The sequence below is a fragment of the Pleurodeles waltl genome, chromosome 1_1 (assembly GCF_031143425.1).
Source record: "Pleurodeles waltl isolate 20211129_DDA chromosome 1_1, aPleWal1.hap1.20221129, whole genome shotgun sequence".
In the NCBI taxonomy this organism is placed as follows: Eukaryota; Metazoa; Chordata; class Amphibia; order Caudata; family Salamandridae; genus Pleurodeles; species Pleurodeles waltl.
The window spans coordinates 946,836,726-946,859,325 of NC_090436.1; the positions used below are offsets into that span (position 1 = coordinate 946,836,726).

Consider the following 22,600-nt stretch of genomic DNA (forward strand, 5'->3'; position numbering starts at 1 on the left):
ACGGGTTGCAGGGAAGAAAGAAGAACCCAGATGAAGAGAGAAGAAAGCACACGCAGGTCGCGGTGCAGAGGAGAAAGTAGAAACACAGATGAAGTACACAGATGAAGAACACAGATGAAGAAAGAAGAAAGAACATGCAGGTCGGGGTGCAGAGGAGAAAGAAGAACACAGATGAAGAACACAGATGAAGAAAGAAGAAAGAACACGCAGGTTGGGGTGCAGAGGAGAAAGAAGAACACAGATGAAGAACACAGATGAAGAGAGAAGAAAGCACACGAAGGTCGCGGTGCAGAGGAGAAAGAAGAAACACAGATGAAGTACACAGATGAAGAACACAGATGAAGAAAAAAGAAAGCACACGCAGGTCGCGGTGCAGAGGAGAGGAAGAAACACAGATGAAGTACACAGGTGAAGACCACAGATGAAGAACACAGATGAAGAAAGAAGAAAGAACACGCAGGTCGCGGTGCAGAGGAGAAAGAAGAAACACAGATGAAGTACACAGATGAAGAAGAAGACCACAGATGAAGAAAGAAGCAGGAAGAGAACGCGGTGAGGAAGAGGAGCGGGGCCGAGGAAGAGCAGAACACGCAGCAAGAGGGCTGCAGAAGAGGAGCAGAGAGCGAAGGGAAGAAGGACAGCAGAGGTGCGGAGAGAGGTAGGAGGGGAGAGCGGAAGTCAGATAACAGAGGTACAGAAGAAGAGGTGAGTAGCGCGGGGCTGGGCGAGGGGCTGGGCGGGGGAGTACTTACTGTTTTTTAGCAGGACTTGCTGGGAGGTTTCAGGAGCCTGGGCTGGTGGAGCTGCAGCGGCAGGGGGAGCGACCTACCCTCGGGTCAAGGGTCGCTAACTCTGTTGCGCAGCGGCCGCCATAAGAGGGGGGAGGAGGCGTAATTTTTGCCCGGGAGTATAAATACGACGCACATGCCTCTGAGTCATTTTTTTGTAGGGAACGCCTACCTTGCATATCATTAACGCAAGGAAGGTGTCCACGCAAAAAAATGACGCAAACTCCATGAACTTTGACGCTAGACGCGTCTAACGCCAAAGTATAAATATGGAGTTCGTTTTGCGTCGAATTTGCGTAAAAAAAAACGACACAAATCCGGCACAAACGGAGTATAAATATGCCCCTAAATGACTAGAACATCAATATTATTCTTCATTTTTTGCACCTGATTTGGAAGACCTTATTCAGGCAAAACTGAATTTTAACAAAATATCTACAGCTAGGGCTTCTTCTATTTTACTTCATAGTAGCGCTCGCTACTATGGAGGTCGAAATAAAGCTGGAAAACTCCTCACTAATTATTTAAAGATTCGGAAACAAAGACATACCCTTGCTTCCATAAAAAAGGATACAGAGAACTCAGGCCCTAATTCTGAGTCTGACGGGCGGCGGAGGCCGCCCGCCAGACTTCCCCCCTCCGAAATACCGCTCCGCGGTCGAAAGACCGCGGAGGGTATTCCGAGTTTTCCCCTGGGCTGGCGGGCGGTCTTCGCAAGACCGCCCGCCAGCCCAGGGGAAAACTCCCTTCCCACGATGACGCCGGCTCGTAATAGAGCCGGCGGAGTGGGAAGGTGCGACGGGTGCAGTTGCACCCGTCGCGTATTTCAGTGTCTGCTTTGCAGACACTGAAATACTTTTAGGGGCCCTCTTACGGGGGCCCCTGCCGTGCCCATGCCATAGGCATGGGCACGGCAGGGGCCCCCAGGGGCCCCGCGACTCCCCCTCCCGCCATCCGGTTCCCGGCGGGAGAACCGCCAGGAACTGGATGGCGGGAGGGGGAGTCGGAATCCTCCATGGCTGCGGAGCGCGCTCCGCAGCCATGGAGGATTCCTACGAGCGGCGGAAAGTCAGCGGGAGACCGCTGGCTTTCCGCGTCTGACCGCGGCTAAACCGCCGCGGTCAGAATGCTCGTAGGAGCACCGCCAGCCTGTTGGCGGTGCTCCCGTGGTCGGTGGCCCTGGCGGCCACCGACCGCCAGGGTCGGAATGACCCGCTCAGTCTTTAATGATAACACTCCTCAGTCACCAGCCCACACATCTGAGATTGAAGCTTATTTTAAGGAAGTTAAGATTCCTAATCAGGGGCTAGTAGACATCTCTCCTCTAGAAACTGATATTTCCTCATAAGAAATTCTTAGAGCGCTTCTATCCCTGAAGATGGATGAGACCCCTTAACCGAATGGCTTAAAGGTTAAATTCTTCTTACATTTCTCTAATATTTTACTTCCCAAACTATTACAACTCTTGCAATTATTTTCAAAATCTGGATCTGCTAGTGGTGCATTTCAAGAAGTCCATATTTGCTTCATCCATAAACAGGGCAAAGATCAAACTTTATGTAAGAAAGACAGAACAATTTCTTTGGTTAATGAAGTACTTCCACTCAGTAAATTTTGTTTTTGCAATTGTTTCTTAATACAGGTTTACATTGGACCACTTCTAAAATGAAGACCCATACTTATACGTTTTTAGCACCGCATTTGTCTCATTTGTTGATGCACAAGTGGCGTAAACATGCAAAATACAATTGTATTTTGTACGTTTACGCCGTTTTTGCATCAAAAAGCGGCGCAAATGTGGCACTAAAAAAGTATAAATATGGGTCTAAATATTTGAGTATCTGGTTTACTCCTCCCATTAAGGACTCTCTTCTAGGAAATACAACTGATAGTTTATTTAAAGTGGATAATATTCTTTCATGCTGGAATCCTTTATACCTATCATGGAGGGGTCATCCTGATTCTATCAAAATAATGATTTTACCCATCATTTTGTATATTTTATCCATGATACCTATTCATATACCAGCTACATTTAAAAACATTTGAACTCACGATTATCTAAATTTCTTTGGAGTAATTCAAAATCTAGAATCTTTTTTTCACATCTTCGAAAATCTAGACAGGCGAGAGGTGCTAATTTTCTGATTTCCGATTAAATTATAAAGCATTTTATTTAAAAATAAGTTTCTCAATGGCATTCTTTATTAAGATCTTCATTTATTCCACTATGGTTAGATATTCAAAGATTTTCTCCGTTTTCTCCCAGAAAAAGTCTTATTCTTTTCCTCTAATACTTAGATCACATCTTCTCCACTTCTTACACATACTTGTAACCTTTTAAACCCTTACTTTCAATCACAAATTACAACTCAAGACTCTTTCCTACACTCGTCTCTCTGGTATAATAAGTACATTACCCTTAACAACAAATCCATATTTTGTAAAGCTTGGAGACAAAAAGGTGTACTGCTGATCAGAGATTTAATTCCTAATGCTACTCCTCTTTCCTTCTATCAATTCCAGTAATTATTTAATTGACCTAATTCTTTTTTACCTAAATATATTCTTCTTGTAAATACTTTTCTAGATGTTCTTTATTCCCTACCTACTACCACATCATTCACACCTCCACACTCCTCGCTGTACTCTATTCTTACTTCTATCCTGAGAGTGGCACCCATTTATAAATGTCTTCGCTCTCCTATTTTGTCACATTCTAAAACTAAGGTGGAATTCTAGTGGAAATTGGATTTGGGCTGAACCTGGAGCATCTCCTTTTGGAATAAAATATGGGATAGGATACATAAGATATCCAGAACGGTCTCCACTGTGCAATCATTGTTTTTTTTTTGTACCACAGACTTTACTTTATCTCCACTATCATCGCTAAATTCTCTCCAACCTCAAGGTCCAAGTGATGGCCAGGTGATCACTCTAATGGAGATCTCATGCATCTATTATTACATTGCCCACCTACTGCTGTGTTTTGGGAAAAGGTTTAGTCCCAAATCTCCTCAATTTTCCATATACAATCCCATTTATCCCCAATGCCACTTTTTCTGGGTAGCTTTCCTGAAGATATTAGTTCACACTTTCATAATTTTAAGGTATTGGCTTTAGCTTTTCAACAAATTACCCTTAATTGGAAATCTTCATCTAACATATCTTATAAAGAGTGGTGGTATGATATTTGTCATTATCATAGATTTGATAATACTACCTTTATTCCTTTATATTGCCCTACTGGTAATAGGGACATATATTGGTTACCTTCTGCTACTTTTTTGAACACTGCTGTTCATAAGTGTAATCATTATATTTACTCTAAAATGTTAGGCCGTCATAAATTCTATATCTCTCTGTTAATGTTTCTGAAGAATAAGGACTGTTATTTGGTTTATATATTGCTACTTTTATTTTTTATGATTAAGGGATAAGCTTGTATTGCATAGGACTTAATCTTAATTCCCCTTTCTCACCCCTCCGTCTCCCTTGTTTATCATCTCTTACTCTTCAAAACGTTAAACAGCTTTCTCCTTTTACTCGTATATTGTATGCTTACAATTTATCTTTGATTATATTCAGTATTGCCATTCCATGTTAACTATTGTTATTTACTAGTAAAGCTGATTTACCCTTAAAAAAGCATTTTGCTTTAAGTATGATTTTAGAAAATCCTACTTACTAAAAGACTGAATCAGGAAATCCCAGGAGCTTCAGGTGGTGTGGCCTTTGGTTTTTGCCCATAGTAAGCTGTGTGCAGAGCCAGCAAAATTATGTTGCAATACATCTGAAGCCAAGCTTTTTTGCAACCTTTGCAAAGTTCTCAATAAAAAGTTCCACTTCTCAAAGGTTGGAAAGTTTTATGCAGTTGTTCTTTTGGGTTGCTGGTAAACTGAGTACTTACATTGTACCTATAGATACTCAAAGATTAGTAGTGTGGTCACCTAATTTAAGGTAAACTGTATCTTTTGCAAAGGACACCATAATCTCCTACAATGTACAGGTCTGATACAAGAGGGAAGGAAAGGAAAGTAACAACAGAGTTTGAATTACTATAATAATGGGCAAAATATCTCTTACTATTAATATAAAAATAAAGTTTTTTTAACCAAAATTATGTACTATTTCTATAGGGTTTTTTTTTCAGGTGGAGCGTGAAAGTGCTTTGACCTGCTGTAAGAATTGTGGGCTTTTACCCATGCCCACCTCACGCCCATCACTTTCATTCGTTAATGGGCTTTCAAAAATCACTTGATGCCATTAGTAGATGCTTTACGTTTGTCCTGCCTTGGACACCGACCCTGTTACAGGGATAATTTCATGATTGCTGCTTTAGTTCAGCGTGGGCAAACTACTTTTTTTTCTTTTGTCTGCACGCATGGCTGTAATGGAACTCAGAGAGCAAACTAATTTTTATTTCTTTTAATTTTTTTCTTTTGTCTGCGCATGTGGCTGCCATGGCGCTCAGAGTGCAAATTCTTTTTTATTTCTTTTCACTTCCCCGTGGTGGAGTATTTCTTTTCCCAGGCATGACGGTGATCGCAAAAAGGTTTGTGTCACTTTTCTTCAGGGGTGGTGTTTGGGTGCCGGTTTGTACCTTGCTCCTTGTACCTTTACATATTGGCACTAAAATTATACTGTGCTGCTTTGTCATACTTTTGTCTCCATGCGTTGCTGCCATGGTTAAATCGAGTGTGCACTCCACAGGTAGCATTTCATTCCTGCTTCTTTGGTTACAAACATACATGTTTGCAGGGCCCCTCTGCAGCGCTGCCTGATTTACCAAAGGGCTCAATCGCTGCTTAGACCGAGTGTGCCTGGGTCAGTTTTACACTGCGATCAAACACGCACTCCGCTGCTTGAATCGGGACATACTTACAGTGACACCAATTGTTAGTGTAAAAGGTCATTTATTTAGGACAAGATTTAAACCGGATTACATCATTTAACTTTCAACATTTACCCCAACTTTAACAGAGCCCCAACCCTTTCAGATTTCCTCGCTCATCTTTTTCACTTCCAAATCCGCATTTCACTTCCACTCCCCTTTTCCTTTCATGCCCTACTTGCTTCATGCATCCCCCGTCTGATCCTTCACCTGCTTGGTATTTCCCCTTGGAAGGGTGGCCAAGCCCGCACCTGGCTCTCCACCCTCCCCCATCTACTGCCAACCAGCAAAACCCACTAGGCGTTTTGCTGCCCCACCCTGAAAAACCTTTGAACACACTACTGCAACCCTCAACATCTTATGCTTGGTCTCTAAACCACAACTTCTCTCCCCACAGCTCCCCCACCAATAACCTCAACTCTGTTAAATAATATGCATGTCCCAACTGAGACAAGTGCACCCCGTCCTCTCTGAACAGTGCCTCATCTTGTTCCTTGATGTCCTCATGCTTCAAAACTTTTATCCCCTGTGACCAACAAAATACCCTCATGGCCCTGTTCAGCTTCTTGCGAGCCCGCTCCATGGCTCCATGTTTAACTGCCCCTCTCCAAACTCATCTGGGCCCAACTCAGTCCGTACCAAACATGTACCACACAACTCCTGTTTGAGGAGTTCCAAATCTCTCTGCGTGTCTTGCAGTAGTGTGAGCCCTGATAGTTTCACCAAGTCATTTTCCCCCAGGTGAATCAGCAGCAAGTCAGGACATCCCCAGTTCGGCAAACTAGCAGTAATAAATTGAAGCAGGCTTCCCCACCTCGTGCCACTTTTGTCTCACCAGAAAACTTTGTGATGTCTGCTAGGGAGTCCAAGCAGCTTTTCTGCAAACTTCGACACCCAGTGTATAAAGGAATGGCCGACCATCTTGACCATCTTGTCCTTCTGTGGGCCTGACACACACCCTGCAAAGAAAAAGAGCTGTAAGAGTTGTCTCGGAACTAAACACCCCTTCCCACCAAACGTTGAGTCAACTAACTACCGAGCCTGCCTCTAATACCAAAACCTTACTATGGCCTCAAGTAGCGCTCACAGCACCTAGATTTCCATCTTCCTATAGCCCTGATTCTTGCCCAGTCCCAACCCAGATGTGCTGCTGCCGTAGCTGTACCAATCCTGAATGAATGCGTGCCAAACTCCAGCAGGCGACGACCTGTCTGCTTCAGTGCCATCCTCAGAACTTGCAAAAGCTGGAAGCTAGTAAGCTTAGCCCCTGCTTAGCCCCTGTCTTGTGCTCGAACCCCCACTTTCACCTGTCAGGCGTTGCATACCCCTAAAACCCAACCACTCCCTCACCGGGCACGCTGCCACATCACCACCTTTGTCCAGCCATAACCATTTTCCTTTCCCCAGCTGATCAGTCTTAGACCGCCTGAACCAAATCCCCAACCGGTCTCCATGCAGGCAAACCTCCTTCATTCTCACCCCTACTCCCTTCCCCCCCCAACAATTCAGATACCCGAAAAGCCCCAAAAAACATCCATACCATACACAAACAAAATAACACCAACTCGTAGTCATCATTGCAGCATACCGGCAGCACATGCAAAAGTTCTAAAAGTAGCTAAAAAGTGATAGGCTCTCTAGCTGACCTGCCCGAAACTGCCCAGACCCGGTTCCAGCCTTTCAGCATCTTGCCCAGCAAGTCATTATGCGCTGGATCCGACCCAAAAAAGAGTTTCCCGTAGAAAGAGACCCCAGCCAATTTATCCCCAATGGTCGCGGGAGATAAACCTCCCCCAATCAGAAATAGTACAAAACGCAATGCGCTTGCCTCGAGCTCTTGGGGGTCCTGTGACCAAAAATTGCCTGAAAACAACTCAAAAGATTGAAACTCCAACCATGCCAGTCTGTAACTCCACCGAGTGGATTCCGCTAAGGACATCTCCACCAGCCCAGTGATCATCACACCCCCACTCCCAAATGTCTGCCGGGAACGCGGTCTTGCTCAGCTCTGCTCCTGGCACCAAAGTGCGAAAATGTTGCCACTGTGAACGAGACAGGGAATCTGCAATCTCGTTATACACCCCTGGTATGTGCACAGCTTTGAAAACAACATTTAATGACAAACAACAAAGCATAAACTGGCGCAACAAACGCAAAACCCTGAGGTCCCTTGCTTGCTGTCTGTTGACTAGTTCAACAACTGTCATATTATCCACCTGAAAAACCACAGTCCTGTTCGCTAGTTACTGCCCCCATACTGCCAGAGCCACCAGGAGTGGAAAACGTTCGAGGAAAGCGATGCTCCTCCCTTGCTGTAGCCATCTCGTGGGCCATTTTTCTGCGCACCATCTCCCGTCCCAGAAAAGCCCGAAACCTGAAGCTCCAGCAGCATGAGAAAAAATGTGGACTTGCCACACCATATTGATGTCACAGAAAAACATGGATACGCCATTGAAATCTGTTTCCCACACCTTAATGTCCTCTCTCAACCCTACTGACACTCGAATCCTATGGTGTGGCAGCACCGCTCCTGACATGGCTAACCCCAGTTGCCTACAGAAAGTCTGTCCTCCCCTCACTACCCTGCAAGTGAAATTAAGGTATCCAAAGAGCTTCTGCGCAGTCCGCAGATCAATCTTGCGAAGCACTCGCACTGCACCTAGAAAGTCTAACATCTCTTTAATCTTTAGCGCCGGCAATCTGGCCACCAAGGTGTTCACATCTAACTCTATGCCCAGAAAGGTGAGGACTGATTGCGGCCCCTCCGTCTTCTCTGGAGCCAGGGGCCCCCCCACCTGTTGTGTCAATTCCTGAAAGGCCGCCAACGCTCGCCCACAGGCCCCAGAAGTGGCTGTTCCTACAAAAAGAAAATCATCTAAATAGTGAGTCACCATCCGGTGCCCGCTATGTCTGACAAAAACCCACTGTAAAAAGGCACTGAAGGTTTCGAAAAGTGCGCATGAGATGGCAGAACCCATGGGCAGCACCCTGTCAACATAAATGGCCCCATCCAACTGCATACCTAGAAGGTCAAAATCCTCTGGATGTATTGGCAGTAGCCTGAAAGCGGACTGAATATCGCATTTCACTAGTTCAGCCCCCTGTCCACACCCCCGACCTACTTGATGGCATCATCCACTGATGTGTAAACCACTTTAGTGTCTTTGGGTGAAATAAAGTCATTAACAGACGCCCCCTCCGGCCAGGACAAATGATGAATCAGGCGAAACTCACCTGGGGCCTTTTTCGGCACCACCCCCTAAGGGGATATCATTAGCTCTGAACTTGGCCAATCATAGTAGGGTCCTGCAATCCTGCCTAAAGACACTTCTTTTGCCAGTTTGTCCCGGGCCACCTGTGGCTGTTCCTTGGCAGACCGCAAATTGTCAGCCCATCTCTTTCCCCTAGGACCTTGATAACCCACCCGTAAACCTTCCCGAAAGCCCCACTCTAGCTTACAGCCCTTGTCAGAATCTGGGTAATTGTGTAACCAAGGCAACAGGGCCTCCAGCCTAATTGGCGTAGGACCCTTTTTTGTGCAGGAGCGCCTTGCATGCCTCGTCCTTTGGACGCCCTCCAGTGCTCTGCTGGGCTGGAGAGGGAAAAGCATTGGGTGACTGGGTGACGACCCCGCACTTAGAGCAGTCATGCTTGAACCTACGGGGCTGCCTGGAACCAAAACCTTTGTGAAATTCCAGCATGCCCCTGTGGTGGACACCTGGGGCCATGTACCCATGCCCGACCCCTCCCTGGGCGGGACGGGCCTGAAAAGGCTTGTAGACTACTAGTGAGCCACTGGCCGTGTGCGTAGACGCAGAGGATTGAGCAGATGTCATCCACTGCATCCAAAGTTTGGGATCTATGTCACCCCATGGCTTATCTGGATTGACGCTCACCCTAGCCCTGAATCCCTCGTCATAGCTCAGCCATGCAAAACCACCAAAATGCATCTGAGCCTTCCGTAGGATGTCCATATACTAGAACAGTGCTATGGCTCTATCTGGGAATTTCTCACAATATATACTGGCAAAGATCAAAAAGGCCGACGTCCAATTATCCATAGTGATTGGAACTCTTGGCCTGCGTGCCAATTCCCACTCCTCTTCCTTGGAACCTTCTTTGGTCTCCATATACCTGTGTAGAAGCTTAAAAACATCCACATACTCGTGTTTCCAAATTCTCGCTTTTGTTTTGGCCGCTACATATGAACCCAGGGGCATGGCCAGACCCATGTATGGGAGCCGCTTCTTGTGGCCCCCCCTTCCTTGTCGTCGAACCCCGTGACCTCCCCTGACATCTGATTGCCTGTCTCGGTAACTGGTACAGAATTGGCCTCCTTAGCTTTCGTCGTTTCACCACCCTGTACCATCCCTTCCATGGCTGTCTCAAGCACCGAGCAGTCACCCACACCTATGGATTTATGCATGCCTGGACCGCTGGAAGCCTCACCCTTCCCCCAAACCGACCACCATTGTCCCTTACCTCTGCTTTGCTCCCCCAAAGGCCGTGCAACCTTCCTTGGCCATCGACCGCGTGCCATCGCTTGACGCACCTCCATTGGCCCGTCAACCAACCTTGGATCCTGTAAAATAGAAGCAGAAGAAGAGGTTGCGCTGCACTAGTGCTCTCACCCCTTCCCTTTGGCACTGCTCACCTCCTCCTCACGAATCTCTCCTTCCTCCCACTCATCCACATTCTCATCATAATCGAGGTCCAACGCCTCTTCTTTCTCCAACTCGCACCTGTTCACCGCACCACCCTTCATTCTGGACGTCATTTCCAAAAACTCCTCTGGGCCCTCATGGCACAAACCATCCTTGCGAGACCCCCGCTCCAGCGGTGTAGAGAAGGCTGCATTTGTTGGTCCCCTGTGTGTTCCAGGCTGTAAAAAACTGGGCCTGTTTCTCCCCTCACCTCCTCTGCCTGCCGTGTGTGGTCCTAAATCTCATCACCCTGATGTACGGGGCTGAGCGCAACTCGCGCCCGTCCCCTGGCAGCCTTTGAATTTACTTGGGGCCCGTCCCCCTCCGCTCCCCACTCCCGCTCTGGAGAAGAACAAGTGGCAACCACAGCTGTTACCCGGCTCGACGCGGCCCGCGTCGGCCGCATCATGCCGATCCAGGCCTGGTCCAGCACGCCAGGCCTGAGTAAGTCGACTCGGCCGGCTTCGCCGATGATGCGAAGCAAGGCCCGCACTGCTTCAGCGTCATGGCTGGTTGCCATGGTGCTGAAACAGGATAGCGGCGAAGCCGCAATCAAGCGAACAGACGAAGCCGCAAGCCTCGCTGGGCAGTAAACTTACCTCGTAAAAACCCTGCAGTGGCCATATTCCGTCCCGCTTCAAAGTCGGCGCAGAAAGAGGCCACTCCCTCCCCCTACACCCTTTTTAACCTCTACCCCTAGCCCCTCCCCCACTCAACTGCAGCCTATCCTGTCCCACGGCGCCACTTCCTGTCCTCCTGAATGTGCCCGCGGAGAGACTAGAGCGATTCTCTCTCTCCGCGGGCCCCTCCATTAGGATTTAATTCCTGGCTCTTTGGTTACAAACATACATTTTTCCAGCAGCCCTCCGCAGCGCTGCCGGATTACCGAAGGGCTCAGTCAGTGCTTAAAGCGGGTGTGCCTGGGTCAGTTTTATGCTCTAATTGAGCTCGCACAGCACTGCTTTATTCACAATTTAATTCCTGTCTATTTAGTTATAAACATACATTTTTGCAGTGACCCTCTGCAGCACTGCCTACTTACCGAAGGGCTCAGTGGCTGCTTAGACTGGGTATGTCTGGGTAAATGTTATGCTCCGACCCAGCACTCACTCCATTGCTTGAATTGTCATTTAATTCCTGGCTCTGTGGTTACAAACATATATTTTTGCAGTGCTTTTATTAATACATGTTTATAAAGTGCGATGCTTGGCTCTCTGGTTATATCGTAGTGCGCACTCCACTGCTTGAATTAGGATTTAACTCTTGTCTCTCTTGTTACAAACATACATTTTTGCAGTGCCCCTCGGCAGCGCTGCCTGATTACCGTTGCTGCTTAGACCGTGTGTGCCAAGGTCAGATTTATGCTCTGCTGTTCGTGGACAATTCTGGCCTTGCACTAGAAGTATTTGTTTGGTGAATATAAGTGGGTGGATGTTTGAGAGGCAACCACTGTTTTTTCACAATAAAAAGATATTTGTAATAATTGTAAATTATTACAGCAACTAATAGTGACTGAGTCCAGGCAATTTTCACATTGTCTTCGAATTTAACTTATCTTAACTCACATTTATTTTATAAAACTGTATGTTATTTGGATTTAACACAAACTCCTTCTTCAAACATGTACTTCTGTCTTATCTAAGTTTCAGGCAGCAAATTCCTGTTGGCGCCAATATAGCATGCGTTCAGAAAACATAACGGGCCGTATTTATACTCTGGTTGCGCCGAAATTGCGTCGTTTTTTTCGACGCAAATTCGACGCTAAACTAACGCCAACTAACGCCATATTTATACTATGGCGTTAGACGCTTCGGGCGCCAAAGTGCCCGGAGTGTGCGTCATTTTTTAGCGTGAACCCCTTCCTTGCGTTAATGATATGCAAGGGATGCGTTCCCGTCTTAAAAAATGACTCCCAGGCCTTTACGTGGTATTTATACTCCCGGGCAAAAATGACGCCCGGGAGTGGGCGTGGCCAAAAACGGCGCATTTGCGCCGCTTTTTAACGCCTGGGTCAGGCATGGCGTTAAGGGACAAGTGGGCTCAAAATGAGCCCAGAGTGCCCTCCCCTGCCCCCAGGGACCCCCCCTGCCACCCTTGGCCACCCCAGGAGGACACCCAAGGATGGAGGGACCCATCCCATGGACATTAAGGTAAGTTCAGGTAAGTTTTTTTTTTTTTTTTTTTTGTGGCATAGGGGGGCCTGACATGCCACTATGCCCAATGACCATGCCCAGGGGACAGAAGTCCCCTGGGCATGGCCATTGGGCAAGGGGGCATGACTCCTATCTTTACAATGATAGGAGTCATGTTGATGGGGGATGGGGGTCGAAAAAAAATGGCGCAAGTCGGGTTACGACGATTTTTTCAACGTAACCTGACTTGCCCCATTTTAAGACGCCCATACGCCATTTTCCCCCTACGCCGGCGCTGTCTGGTGTACGTGGCTTTTTTCCACGCAAACCAGGCAGCGCCGGTCTGCTTGCGCCGGCTAACGCCATTCCATAAATACGGCGCCCGCATGGCGCTTCAGAATGGCGTTAGACGGCGCAAAATTTTTTGACGCTAAACTGCGTTAGCGCAGTTTAGCGTCAAAAAGTATAAATATGGGCCAACATCTCTTCACATTGAAGAGACACCCATTTTGTAACACACAGGCAAATACTTTTGTATCCCACAGCGACTGCTTGCCTAAAAGAAGTGTAAGTATGCACAACACGTTAATCTGTATATATAAAGGGAGCCCAGAATGTCGTATTAGCTTTAATTAATAGAATCACTTGAAGCATCATGAAAATGGACATTTTACTTTTTGGATTTGTATTAGAAAAGAGTTACTAACTGAGCTGTGAAGTGAGTACTTTTTAAACAGATCCACCCAAATAGTCTCCACTGCTTAAATCTACAAATAAATCCTGGCTCTCTACTTACAAACATAAACCTTTGCAGTGCTTTAACAAATAGACATTACATAAAGTACAATGCTGCATTTCCTACTAAGTAACAACTTTTTTTTTCCCACTCCTACTCCAGAAAAGTCGCCTACTGCAGGGGTTCTAAACATTAAGCCAGGGTTAATGTCTCAGGTCATGTCCTTTTAGTGTAGGACAGAAAAAAAACAGGCATTTCTGAAAACAGTTTTCAGACCCTGTCATATATTTTCAGAAAAAGGTTTCAAAGGACAGAAAACGGCCAACAAAGGTTCGGTAAAATAGTTTTTGTTTGCAAACAATTCCATTTTCACATTCTTTTCCATGTACACATGGGATTCAATATCCGTTTGTTTTTCTTATCAATATAAAATAACCAAAGAATACATTTCAATATAACTTTCTAATTTTAGTTTTTCGAATTTACAAAAACAGCGCTTACGCTGACTTTGCTTGGATTTCCACCCAACTTTTACAGATTTTCCCCAGAGCAGCACCAATTTCAAACTTAGATATAAGGTATACATATTTTTGTCATAGTACTACAACATTTAACTAATCTCCACACTGTCTAATAAAAACAATAGCAATATATTATATTGTCTTTCTTAGAAAACAAAAACTAACATTTTAAACAAGGTACAATAACTTAAATTACACAACTACTCACCAAACTATAACTTACAACACAAAATAGCTTATTGTTAACCCCTTCGCTGCCAGGCCTTTTCCCCTCCTGTGCGGAGCCTTTTTTTGGCTATTTGGGGCAGTTCGCACTTAGGTCCTCATAACTTTTTGTCCACAAAAGCTATCCCCACCAAATTGGCATCCTTTTTTTCCAACGTCCTAGAGATTCTAGGGGTACCCAGAGTTTGTGGGTTTCCCTGAAGAAGACCAAGAAATTATAGCAAACATATATATCCAAAATATAGCAAACATTTCGGTTTTTTCAAACAAATGGGAAAAGGGCTACAGAAGAAGGCTTGTGGGTTTTTCCCTGATAATGGCATCAACAAAAGGTTTGCAGTGCTAATATCACCATCTTCCCAGCTTTCAGGAACAGGCAGACTTGAATCAGAAAACCACATATTTTAACACAATTTTGGCATTTTACTGGGACATACCGCATTTTTACTATTTTTTGTGCTTTGAGCCTCCTTCAGGTTAGTGACAGAAAAGGGTGTGGAACCAATCCTGGATCCCAGAAAGCTAAACATTTCTGAAAAGTAGATACAATTCTGAATTCAGCAAGGGGTAATTTGTCTAGATCCTACAAGGGTTTCCTATAGAAAATAACATCTGAAATAAAAAGAAAATTAAAACTGAGGTAAAAAAAACAGTTTTTTTCTCCACGTTTTACTCTGTAACTTTATCCTGCAAGGTCATATTTTCAAAAGCAATATACCGTTACATCTGCTAGACTCTTCTGGTTGCGGGGATATATAGGGCTTGTAGGTTTATCAAGAATACCATTGTATACCGGAATACAGCAAATCATTTGGTGAAATATAAAAAAGTGAGAAATAGGTATCAAGAAAACCTTTGTATTTCCAAAATGGGCAAGATAGGGTGTTGAGAAGCAGTGGCTATTTGCACATCTCCGAATTCTGGGGTGCTCATACTAGCATGTGAATTACAGGGCATTTCTCAAATAAACGGCTTTTCTACACACTGTCTTACATTTGGAAGGAAAAAATGTAGAGAAAGACAAGGGGCAATAACACTTGTTTTGCTATCATGTATTCCCCCAAGTCTCCCGATAAAAATGGTACCTCACTTGCGTGGGTAGGCCTAATGCTGGCGACCGGAAACACAATATGGATACATCACATTTTTACATTGAAATCTAACGTGTCTCTAGCAAAGTGCCTAGCTGTAGATTGTGGCCTCTAGCTCAGCCGGCACCTATGGGAACCTACCATACCTGTGCATTTTAAAAAACTAGACACCTAAGGTCATCCAAGATGGGGTGACTTGTGGGTCTCTCACCAGGTTCTTTCACCCAGAATCCTTTGCAAACCCCAAATTTTGGCTAAAAAAACACTTTTTCCTCACATTTCGGTGATAGGAAGTTCTAGAATCTGAGAGAAGCCACACATTTCTTTCCACCCAGCATTTCCCCAAGTCTCTCGATAAAATTGGTACCTCACTTTTGTGGTTAGGCCTAGTGCCCGTGATAGGAAATGCCCCAAAACACTATCTGGACACATCAAAATTATCCAATACAAAAGTACCTGTTTTTGCGGGGGGCACCTGCATTTTTGGTCCTAAGCTTAGCAGCCATCTAGGGAAACCTACCAAAACCAGACATTTCTGAAAACTAGACACCCAAGGGAGTCCAGGGAGGTGTGACTTGCGTGGATCCCCCAATTTTTTCTTAACTAGAATCCTCAGCAAACCTGAAATTTAGCTAACAAATCACATTTTTCCCACATTTCTGTGTGGGATCACTGCACCGGGACACATTTCCTACCACCCAACGTTACCCTTAGTCTCCCGGTAAAAATGATACCTCACTTGAGTAGGTGGGTCAAGTGCTTGTGACAGGGAAGAGCCAAAAACATGTTGAAATTGAGGGGGAACCAAAGCGGGTCCAAGAGGGCAGTATGAGAAAAAACATTTTTAGGCTGACAAGTGCAGCAGAATTTTTATTGGTATAGATGAGACAATGCTGGGTGGTAGGAATTTTGTGGATTCCTGCAGATTCCGGAAGGTTCCATCACAAAAATGTGGTAAAAATGTGTGATTTCCTGCAAAGTTGGAGGTTTGCAGGGCATTGTGGGTAAGAAAATGGTGCGGGGTGCATGTGAAGCACAGCACCCTGGAATCACCCAGATGTTTAGTTTTCAGATGTGTCTAGGTCTTATGGATTTTTCTACATGGCAGCGTCCCAAAGTCCAAAAAGTGCAGCCCTCACCTTTCCAAGTGGGACGATTTTGAGAGTTAGCCAAGCTCTCATGGCCCAAATGTAAAACCAAAACCCAAAATAATCAAATGCCCTCTGTAAAACAAAAAAAGAAAAAAAAATCCCTGGTGCCTAATGGTTTCCGCCCCCCTTTGAGGCAGATCGGCCTAATTAAAATAGTCTGATCTGCCCCCAAGGGGGGCAGAAATGGCGTAAAATAAATTTGCTCCCCCGGGGAGTGATCCTTGCCTAAGAGGTTGCTCCCATTGCATGAAATTGGCCTTCAAAAAAAACGCCCTGGTGACTAGTGGTTTCTGCCCACCATGGGGCAGATTGGCCTAACAAAAATAGGCTGATCTGCCCCCAAGGGGGGCAGAAATGGTCTAAATAACATTTGGCCCCCAGGGGAGCGACCCTTGCCTAAGGGGTTGCTCCTCACCTCTAAAAAACAACAACAACAAAAATTATCCCTGGCGCCTAGAGGTTTCAGCCCCCCCTGGGGGCAGATTGGCCTAATTATAATAGGCCAATCTGCCCCCGGGGGGGCAGAAAAGGCCTAGTAAAAATGCTTTGCATTTCTCTTCCGATCGCACTGGAAGCTGAGCTTCATTCAACTAAGTTCATAGGAACAAACAAACTGCAGGGACACCATTTACAACTCAATACGATTAAAGATTAACCCATCACAAATAATTTTGTAAACTGCTTTACTAATGTATAGGCTGATGGGCCTTTGCGTTTTATGGGCTGTCAAACCGTAGCCGCGGAGCTGATGACAAATTACATTCTAGTTGATTGTTACCATTTTCTTTCATACCCAGTTTGCGTAAAAAGCCACCTGCTCATGCTGCATCTCAATATTTGTTTGAAATGCCAGTAACTATATAGCTTGGCAACATAATTTGCTCCATTAGTACACATTCATATGTTTATAGCCTGGGAGTTTTGCCATCAACAAACATCTAGATCTGGATGCTTTGGTCACACATCAGTTTGATATTTAAAAAAAACAGTACTCCAATTTTAGTTTTAAACAAACTGTCTTGTAAAATTATGGCTGTTTTAACTCCTGTTTATTCTGAAAATTACACATCACCTCGGTGCATGCATTTGTGCATCAATTTGGTAATTTTGTGCATAATAATATAAATAAATATAATAAATAATGGCAATATTTGTATTTATCGCTGCAGATAAAGGAAGAAAGTAAATGGAAGTGCTTTAGTTACATGCAGGGCCACTGGAATTATTTGGCAGACAGGACCAAATTATGCTGCAGGGTTGTTTCCTGTTTTTCTTTTTTTTTTTTACTTTGACCTTTTGTAAGTATTGAGGGCTTTTGACCACGCCCACCTCAAGCCCATCACTGTCACTCATTCGTGGGCTTGCCTTTCAAAAATCCTTTAATATCGTTGGTAAATGCTTTACGGTGGTCCCGCCTTGGGGAGGTTTTGTTGCCGCCTTGCAGACTGCTCCGTTACATTGATACTTGCATGACTGCCGATATGTTTGACTGTAAGCGCACTTCTTTTTCCGTTTGTGTCTCTCCTTGGTGCTGATGCTTATGGCGGCCATGCCACTTTGAATCGTCTCACTTATGTCAACTAATGGTCTGCTTTTCATTTTCTGGTTGAGAAAGCTGTGCAAGCGTTATTTCCACCATATGCCTCTCCAGGGTGGTACTTGGCAGAAAGCACACTTGCCATGTCTCCTTCTGATTCTTACTGCCAAAAATGCCCGCGCTGCTATGTTTAAGTGTGTTGCTTATTGCTAACATTTCCTCCTTTTTTAGGTGTTTTTTATTTAGCTAGACACTGGCATGTCCAAATTATGTAGCAAGAACAGTCCAGCTAAGAATTTACAACACCAATATCTCTAACTCATTTTTCTTTTCCTCTGGATCCCTAGCAGTGGTTGACTGCAAACTGATAGATAAAGGCACATTTCATGTCTGCGACGGAGGGTGTTGCCTTAAAAAGGATAGATTAAACCCAGTGTGCACTATGATTAGTGAAAGCAATAGATCGTTGGGCACTTGCCCAGCCCCCTCTGAAACACACAAGCAGTGTTGAAACTTGCAATCCATAATGCATTCCTGCTCTGCAGGCTTCATGTCAGGCGACTCGCCCTGGCGTGCGCACTAGATAAAAGAAAATAGATTCTAGTTTTATCAACTTTATGATGCTAGTAAATTATGTTTTAGGCTATCCGGACCAGATGGGCTTGATCATGACGTTCTTCAACATTTCTGACACGTCAGTAGTTTTCTGGTAGGACAGCTTTAAGTTTGTGTGATTTACTTAGGACAATCTCCTTTGCTTCCTTTTTTGTGTTTTGTTTGTTTGGTGGAGTTTTATTTTGTTTTCCAGACAGTTGCTTTGTGTTGATTGTATTCTACACTTAAGATGAAAATTCAAAAGTGGTGTGGGGAAGGGGCGCTGTGTGCAGTAGTGCATCTGTAAAGTGATTGCCATCCCTTTGGCACAGGCTTCTCAAACAGTACATGTGGCGTCATCACACTATCTGACATTTTCTGAAAACAGTTGGCCTGTGAGTATAAAGTACCTTGAAATAAAATGATTATAAATTATGGATTACATTCCTTAGATCACTGAATGCAATGAAATGTAATTGTGAACTCATTGAGAATTCTCAGTAATGTGCTTGTGGCCTAATACTAAAAAGTACACTGTATTGTGGATTGTACTGCTCCTTGCCAGAGCAAGTAGAATTATGCAGCAAAGACGGGACGAATTATGTGTCAGGTTTTACAAAATTATGCAGAAGGAAGAGGCAAATTATGTTGAGCAATCTGGGACTGCACTGTTTCGCTATTTTTTCATTTCAACACCTACACTGGGCAAAGCTGCACCTTGTTCTTACCATCTTAACACTTGACTACAGAAATCAGAATCTCAAACATCATCAGTTAACCTTTGCAAGGAATCTACCATTGTGGGGAATCACGTTTTGCACAATCCCTTCATCTCTATAATGTATTTTCACAATTAATTAAAACATTACATCATGATCATTAACGATAAAACCAGCAAAGATGAGATGTCATATTTATCAATAACACACCAACACACTCAATTAATTCCTCTAATAAACAGTTAATTTGGGGAACACAGTTACCTCCGTTAAGACCATATAAAATCAATGCTCACCTAGAACTATCAGTACAAAAGATCGAAGTTTTGTAAATCACATGGGCAATGAACAACATGATTTATTAGTTGCATTTGTGTTGTAACAGTTCATCCATGATATTCCTTCATTTTAGAAATATAGTCACAAGTTGTAGATGTTTCCTGTTTAATCAGAATGTAGTTTATCAGCATTTGTGAACATTGAATTGGTCAAAAGGGCCACATAACCTTTTACCGAGCTGTGTTTTAGGAACCTAGCCAGTGCATAATATGAGAACAAGTGTTTTTGATCAGTGATCGGAGTCTACAGTTTTTAGGTCAAGCGTGCAAGCGCTTCTCGACCTGTTGTAAGTATTCTGTGGACTTTTAACCACGCCCATGTCATGCCCATCACTTTCACTCGTTCATGGGCTTGCCTTTCAAAAATCCCTTGATGTCATCTATAAATGCTTTATGTTTGTCCCCCCCCGGGTGGTTTTGTTACTGCCTTCCAGACTGACCCTGTTAAATGGATTATTGCATGATTGCCCATATACTTCATCCTGGACAAACTATTTTTTTTCTTTTGTCTCTGTCCTTCATGCTCCATGGCGGCCATGGCACTCAGAGCGTGAACAGCGCAGAACACCATTGCGAACTCCATCAGCAGTAGTGAAGCGCTGGTCACATTGTTCACACTGTTACCTAATCAGAGTCATTTCTTTTGGCTCTCCCCTTTACACTCCAGAGCTTTCACAAACACACTTGTAATTGATAAATTCTTTAGTTAGAAAACACAGAAAATCCTCTCCGACAAAGCTGGAGAGCTGATGCTACAATATTTACTGCACTCGGGAAACTTGCCCCATAATGCTTTGCAGACCATTTCTTTTAGAAAACATTTTTGCTCATAACTCAACCTGTGGTGGTCCTAGGACAATGGGACCTCCATGAAAATGTTCACAACAACGTGTCCTTCTGGCTACATCATCGCTGTGTCCCCATACTAGGCTACTGTGGACCCCAAAATAATAACCACTCCCACCATTCAGTGTCTGTTTAAGCGCTCTCACGGGGGGAACTTTTGTTTTATAGCTGGGAGTAGTTTGTGTTTTAAGGGCCATATTTGTAATTTCATTGCAGTAGGCCTGTTAGCCCTAAAAATGTTTAAAGTGCTATGCCTTCTAGGGCCTAAATATATGGTTACAGTGCATTGCTGACTTTTTTTTTGAGTGGTTATTTTCTCTAGGAGCTACATACATGGTTACAAAACCATGATTCTTGCCAATGCTATTTCCATTGTGGTGTCCTCTAGGGGCTATTCTGAGCATTACAGTCTAATGCTAAAAGATTATTTCTGATAAAGGTTTTAATTGGGTTTACATGATAATTATTATATATTTTATTAATCTCTCCTTATTGCAATTATGAACATAATTAAGGCCAATTTAGCATCCTTATTACACTAAGACTGTTTGAACACTCTTGATATGTTTGGGTGACCCTTCCAGTTTATTTCGGCTCTGTGGCTGTCTTATGTCTTTTTTTTGGAAATTGTGTTAGCCAGTCAGCAACTCTGATGGTGCTGTGGTAAAAGTGGTATTTTTTTGGAATTAGCATGGCAAATTTAAATTAGGATGCTAAATGGCAACATTTTCTTTTTTGGCTGCAGACATAGGAAGAAAGTAAATGGAAATGCTTTAGTTATATGCAGGGGCACTGGAATTATGTGGCAGGAAAAAAACTAAATTATGAGGCAGGGTTGACCAATTTATGTTACAAGAAAAGTCCAGTTATGAATTTACAAGGCCAATAGCTTGCCCAAACTCCCCCTTCCTCTCTGGACCTTTGTGTGTTGTAATGCTTTTTCCGATATTTCACTCACTTCTTAGGTCAAAGTTTGGCAAGAAAATTATGAAATTTCCATTTTCTCGACTAGTTATAGCAATTCTAATGCCTAATTTAGTCATCGAAAAGGAAAATCTTTTTTTATTTTGCATTTTGGTATTTTAGCGGTGGTATTGGTGTTTCTTGATAACGTTTTCAAAATGAACAAAGCAAAATCTATCACATCTTACAAAAAATGTGCACTAAGGGCTGCAGTTACATTTTATTTGATATGGAGGAAATGCGCAACCCTCAAATATCTAATTATCGTCCTGCAGGATCAGTATTTCTAACTTCCCCTCACATGCTGTATATATGCCTCCCCTAATGACGAGTCTACGGAACACTCTATTTTTATTTAGCATGGACCCTATTTCACCAAAGTTCTAATGATAGCGCAAATTATTAAGGGGCGTTACCATCTTGCGACATAAAAGGTGTGAACCCTTGTAGCCCTTCGCTCGCTCCTATTTGATGCTGAGGGGCTACCGGAACAGTACTTCGAGCCGCATGGAACTTGAACTGGGCGCGGCAAGAGCGATTTCAAGGGACTCAAACGCGCACGCCTAGGGTGGGATCCGCAACACCTGGCGACTCCTAATTGAAGTCCATGTCATTTGGGAAGCGAACATGTTATCGTTTGCAGTATATAACTATCTCATGCATAAAGTAAACTTCTTTCTAAATTAAACACGTTCTCTGTGAGATTTCCCACTTCAAAGCACACACCCCTTAGATATGAATGGATTTTGCTTACTTTTCCAGCAGCTGACATGTTTCCCCTGTTCACTGGGAGCTCCTCAAAGGCGTCAGGCTCAAGGATGCCACCTCTCTAACAAAGGTAGCTGACTGTGTGAGTCAGTTTATTTAAGCAGCACTGAGCAACGCCCTGAATGTGCTTTATAAAATCAGCCACCGTGAGCGGAAATGGCGCTGTGGCTTTCCAACGACATTGTGGGTGGACCGTTTTCTGTTTTGTGTGTCTCATTTTCACCTTAATTAAGCACTGGCATTGCCAATTTGTAGCGGAGCTTGCAAAGTGCCACCGAGGCACAAGAGTGTGAGGGGGGGTCACCAAGCCCCAATTTGTGGATGTAGTTTTATCACGGAGAAGAGAGAATTTCCTTGCTTGCACTAAGCCCAGACACCCTTGCTTGACAGCTGATGCCAATCACTTTGGCTTCAGTAGGGTAACCTTATTATTACTAAACTTCAGCCACGCATAGCCCAGGGAGGGTATAGAGAAAGTGAACTTTCAGATCTGTCATGATGTAGATCAATTAAAGAGGTAGCAACAAAAAGCCAGTCGTGCCGGCTAGTGACATTTGAAAGTGGTGGGGTGTAAAAGTTGGGTATCACTTTTAT

General features: G+C 44.2%; 1 protein-coding gene across 1 annotated transcript in view; it reads right to left on the bottom strand.

Moving 5' to 3' along the window:
- LOC138289659 (alcohol dehydrogenase 1-like) overlaps nucleotides 1-22,097 on the bottom strand; it is a 455,985-nt gene extending 433,888 nt beyond the window's left edge. Inside the window, exon 1 of the mRNA XM_069230191.1 lies at nucleotides 21,993-22,097. Within this exon, the coding sequence (XP_069086292.1) occupies nucleotides 21,993-22,010 (18 nt within the window). The 5' untranslated portion in view covers nucleotides 22,011-22,097. The remainder of the gene's footprint in view (nucleotides 1-21,992) is intronic.
- Between the last annotated feature and the right edge of the window lie 503 nt (nucleotides 22,098-22,600).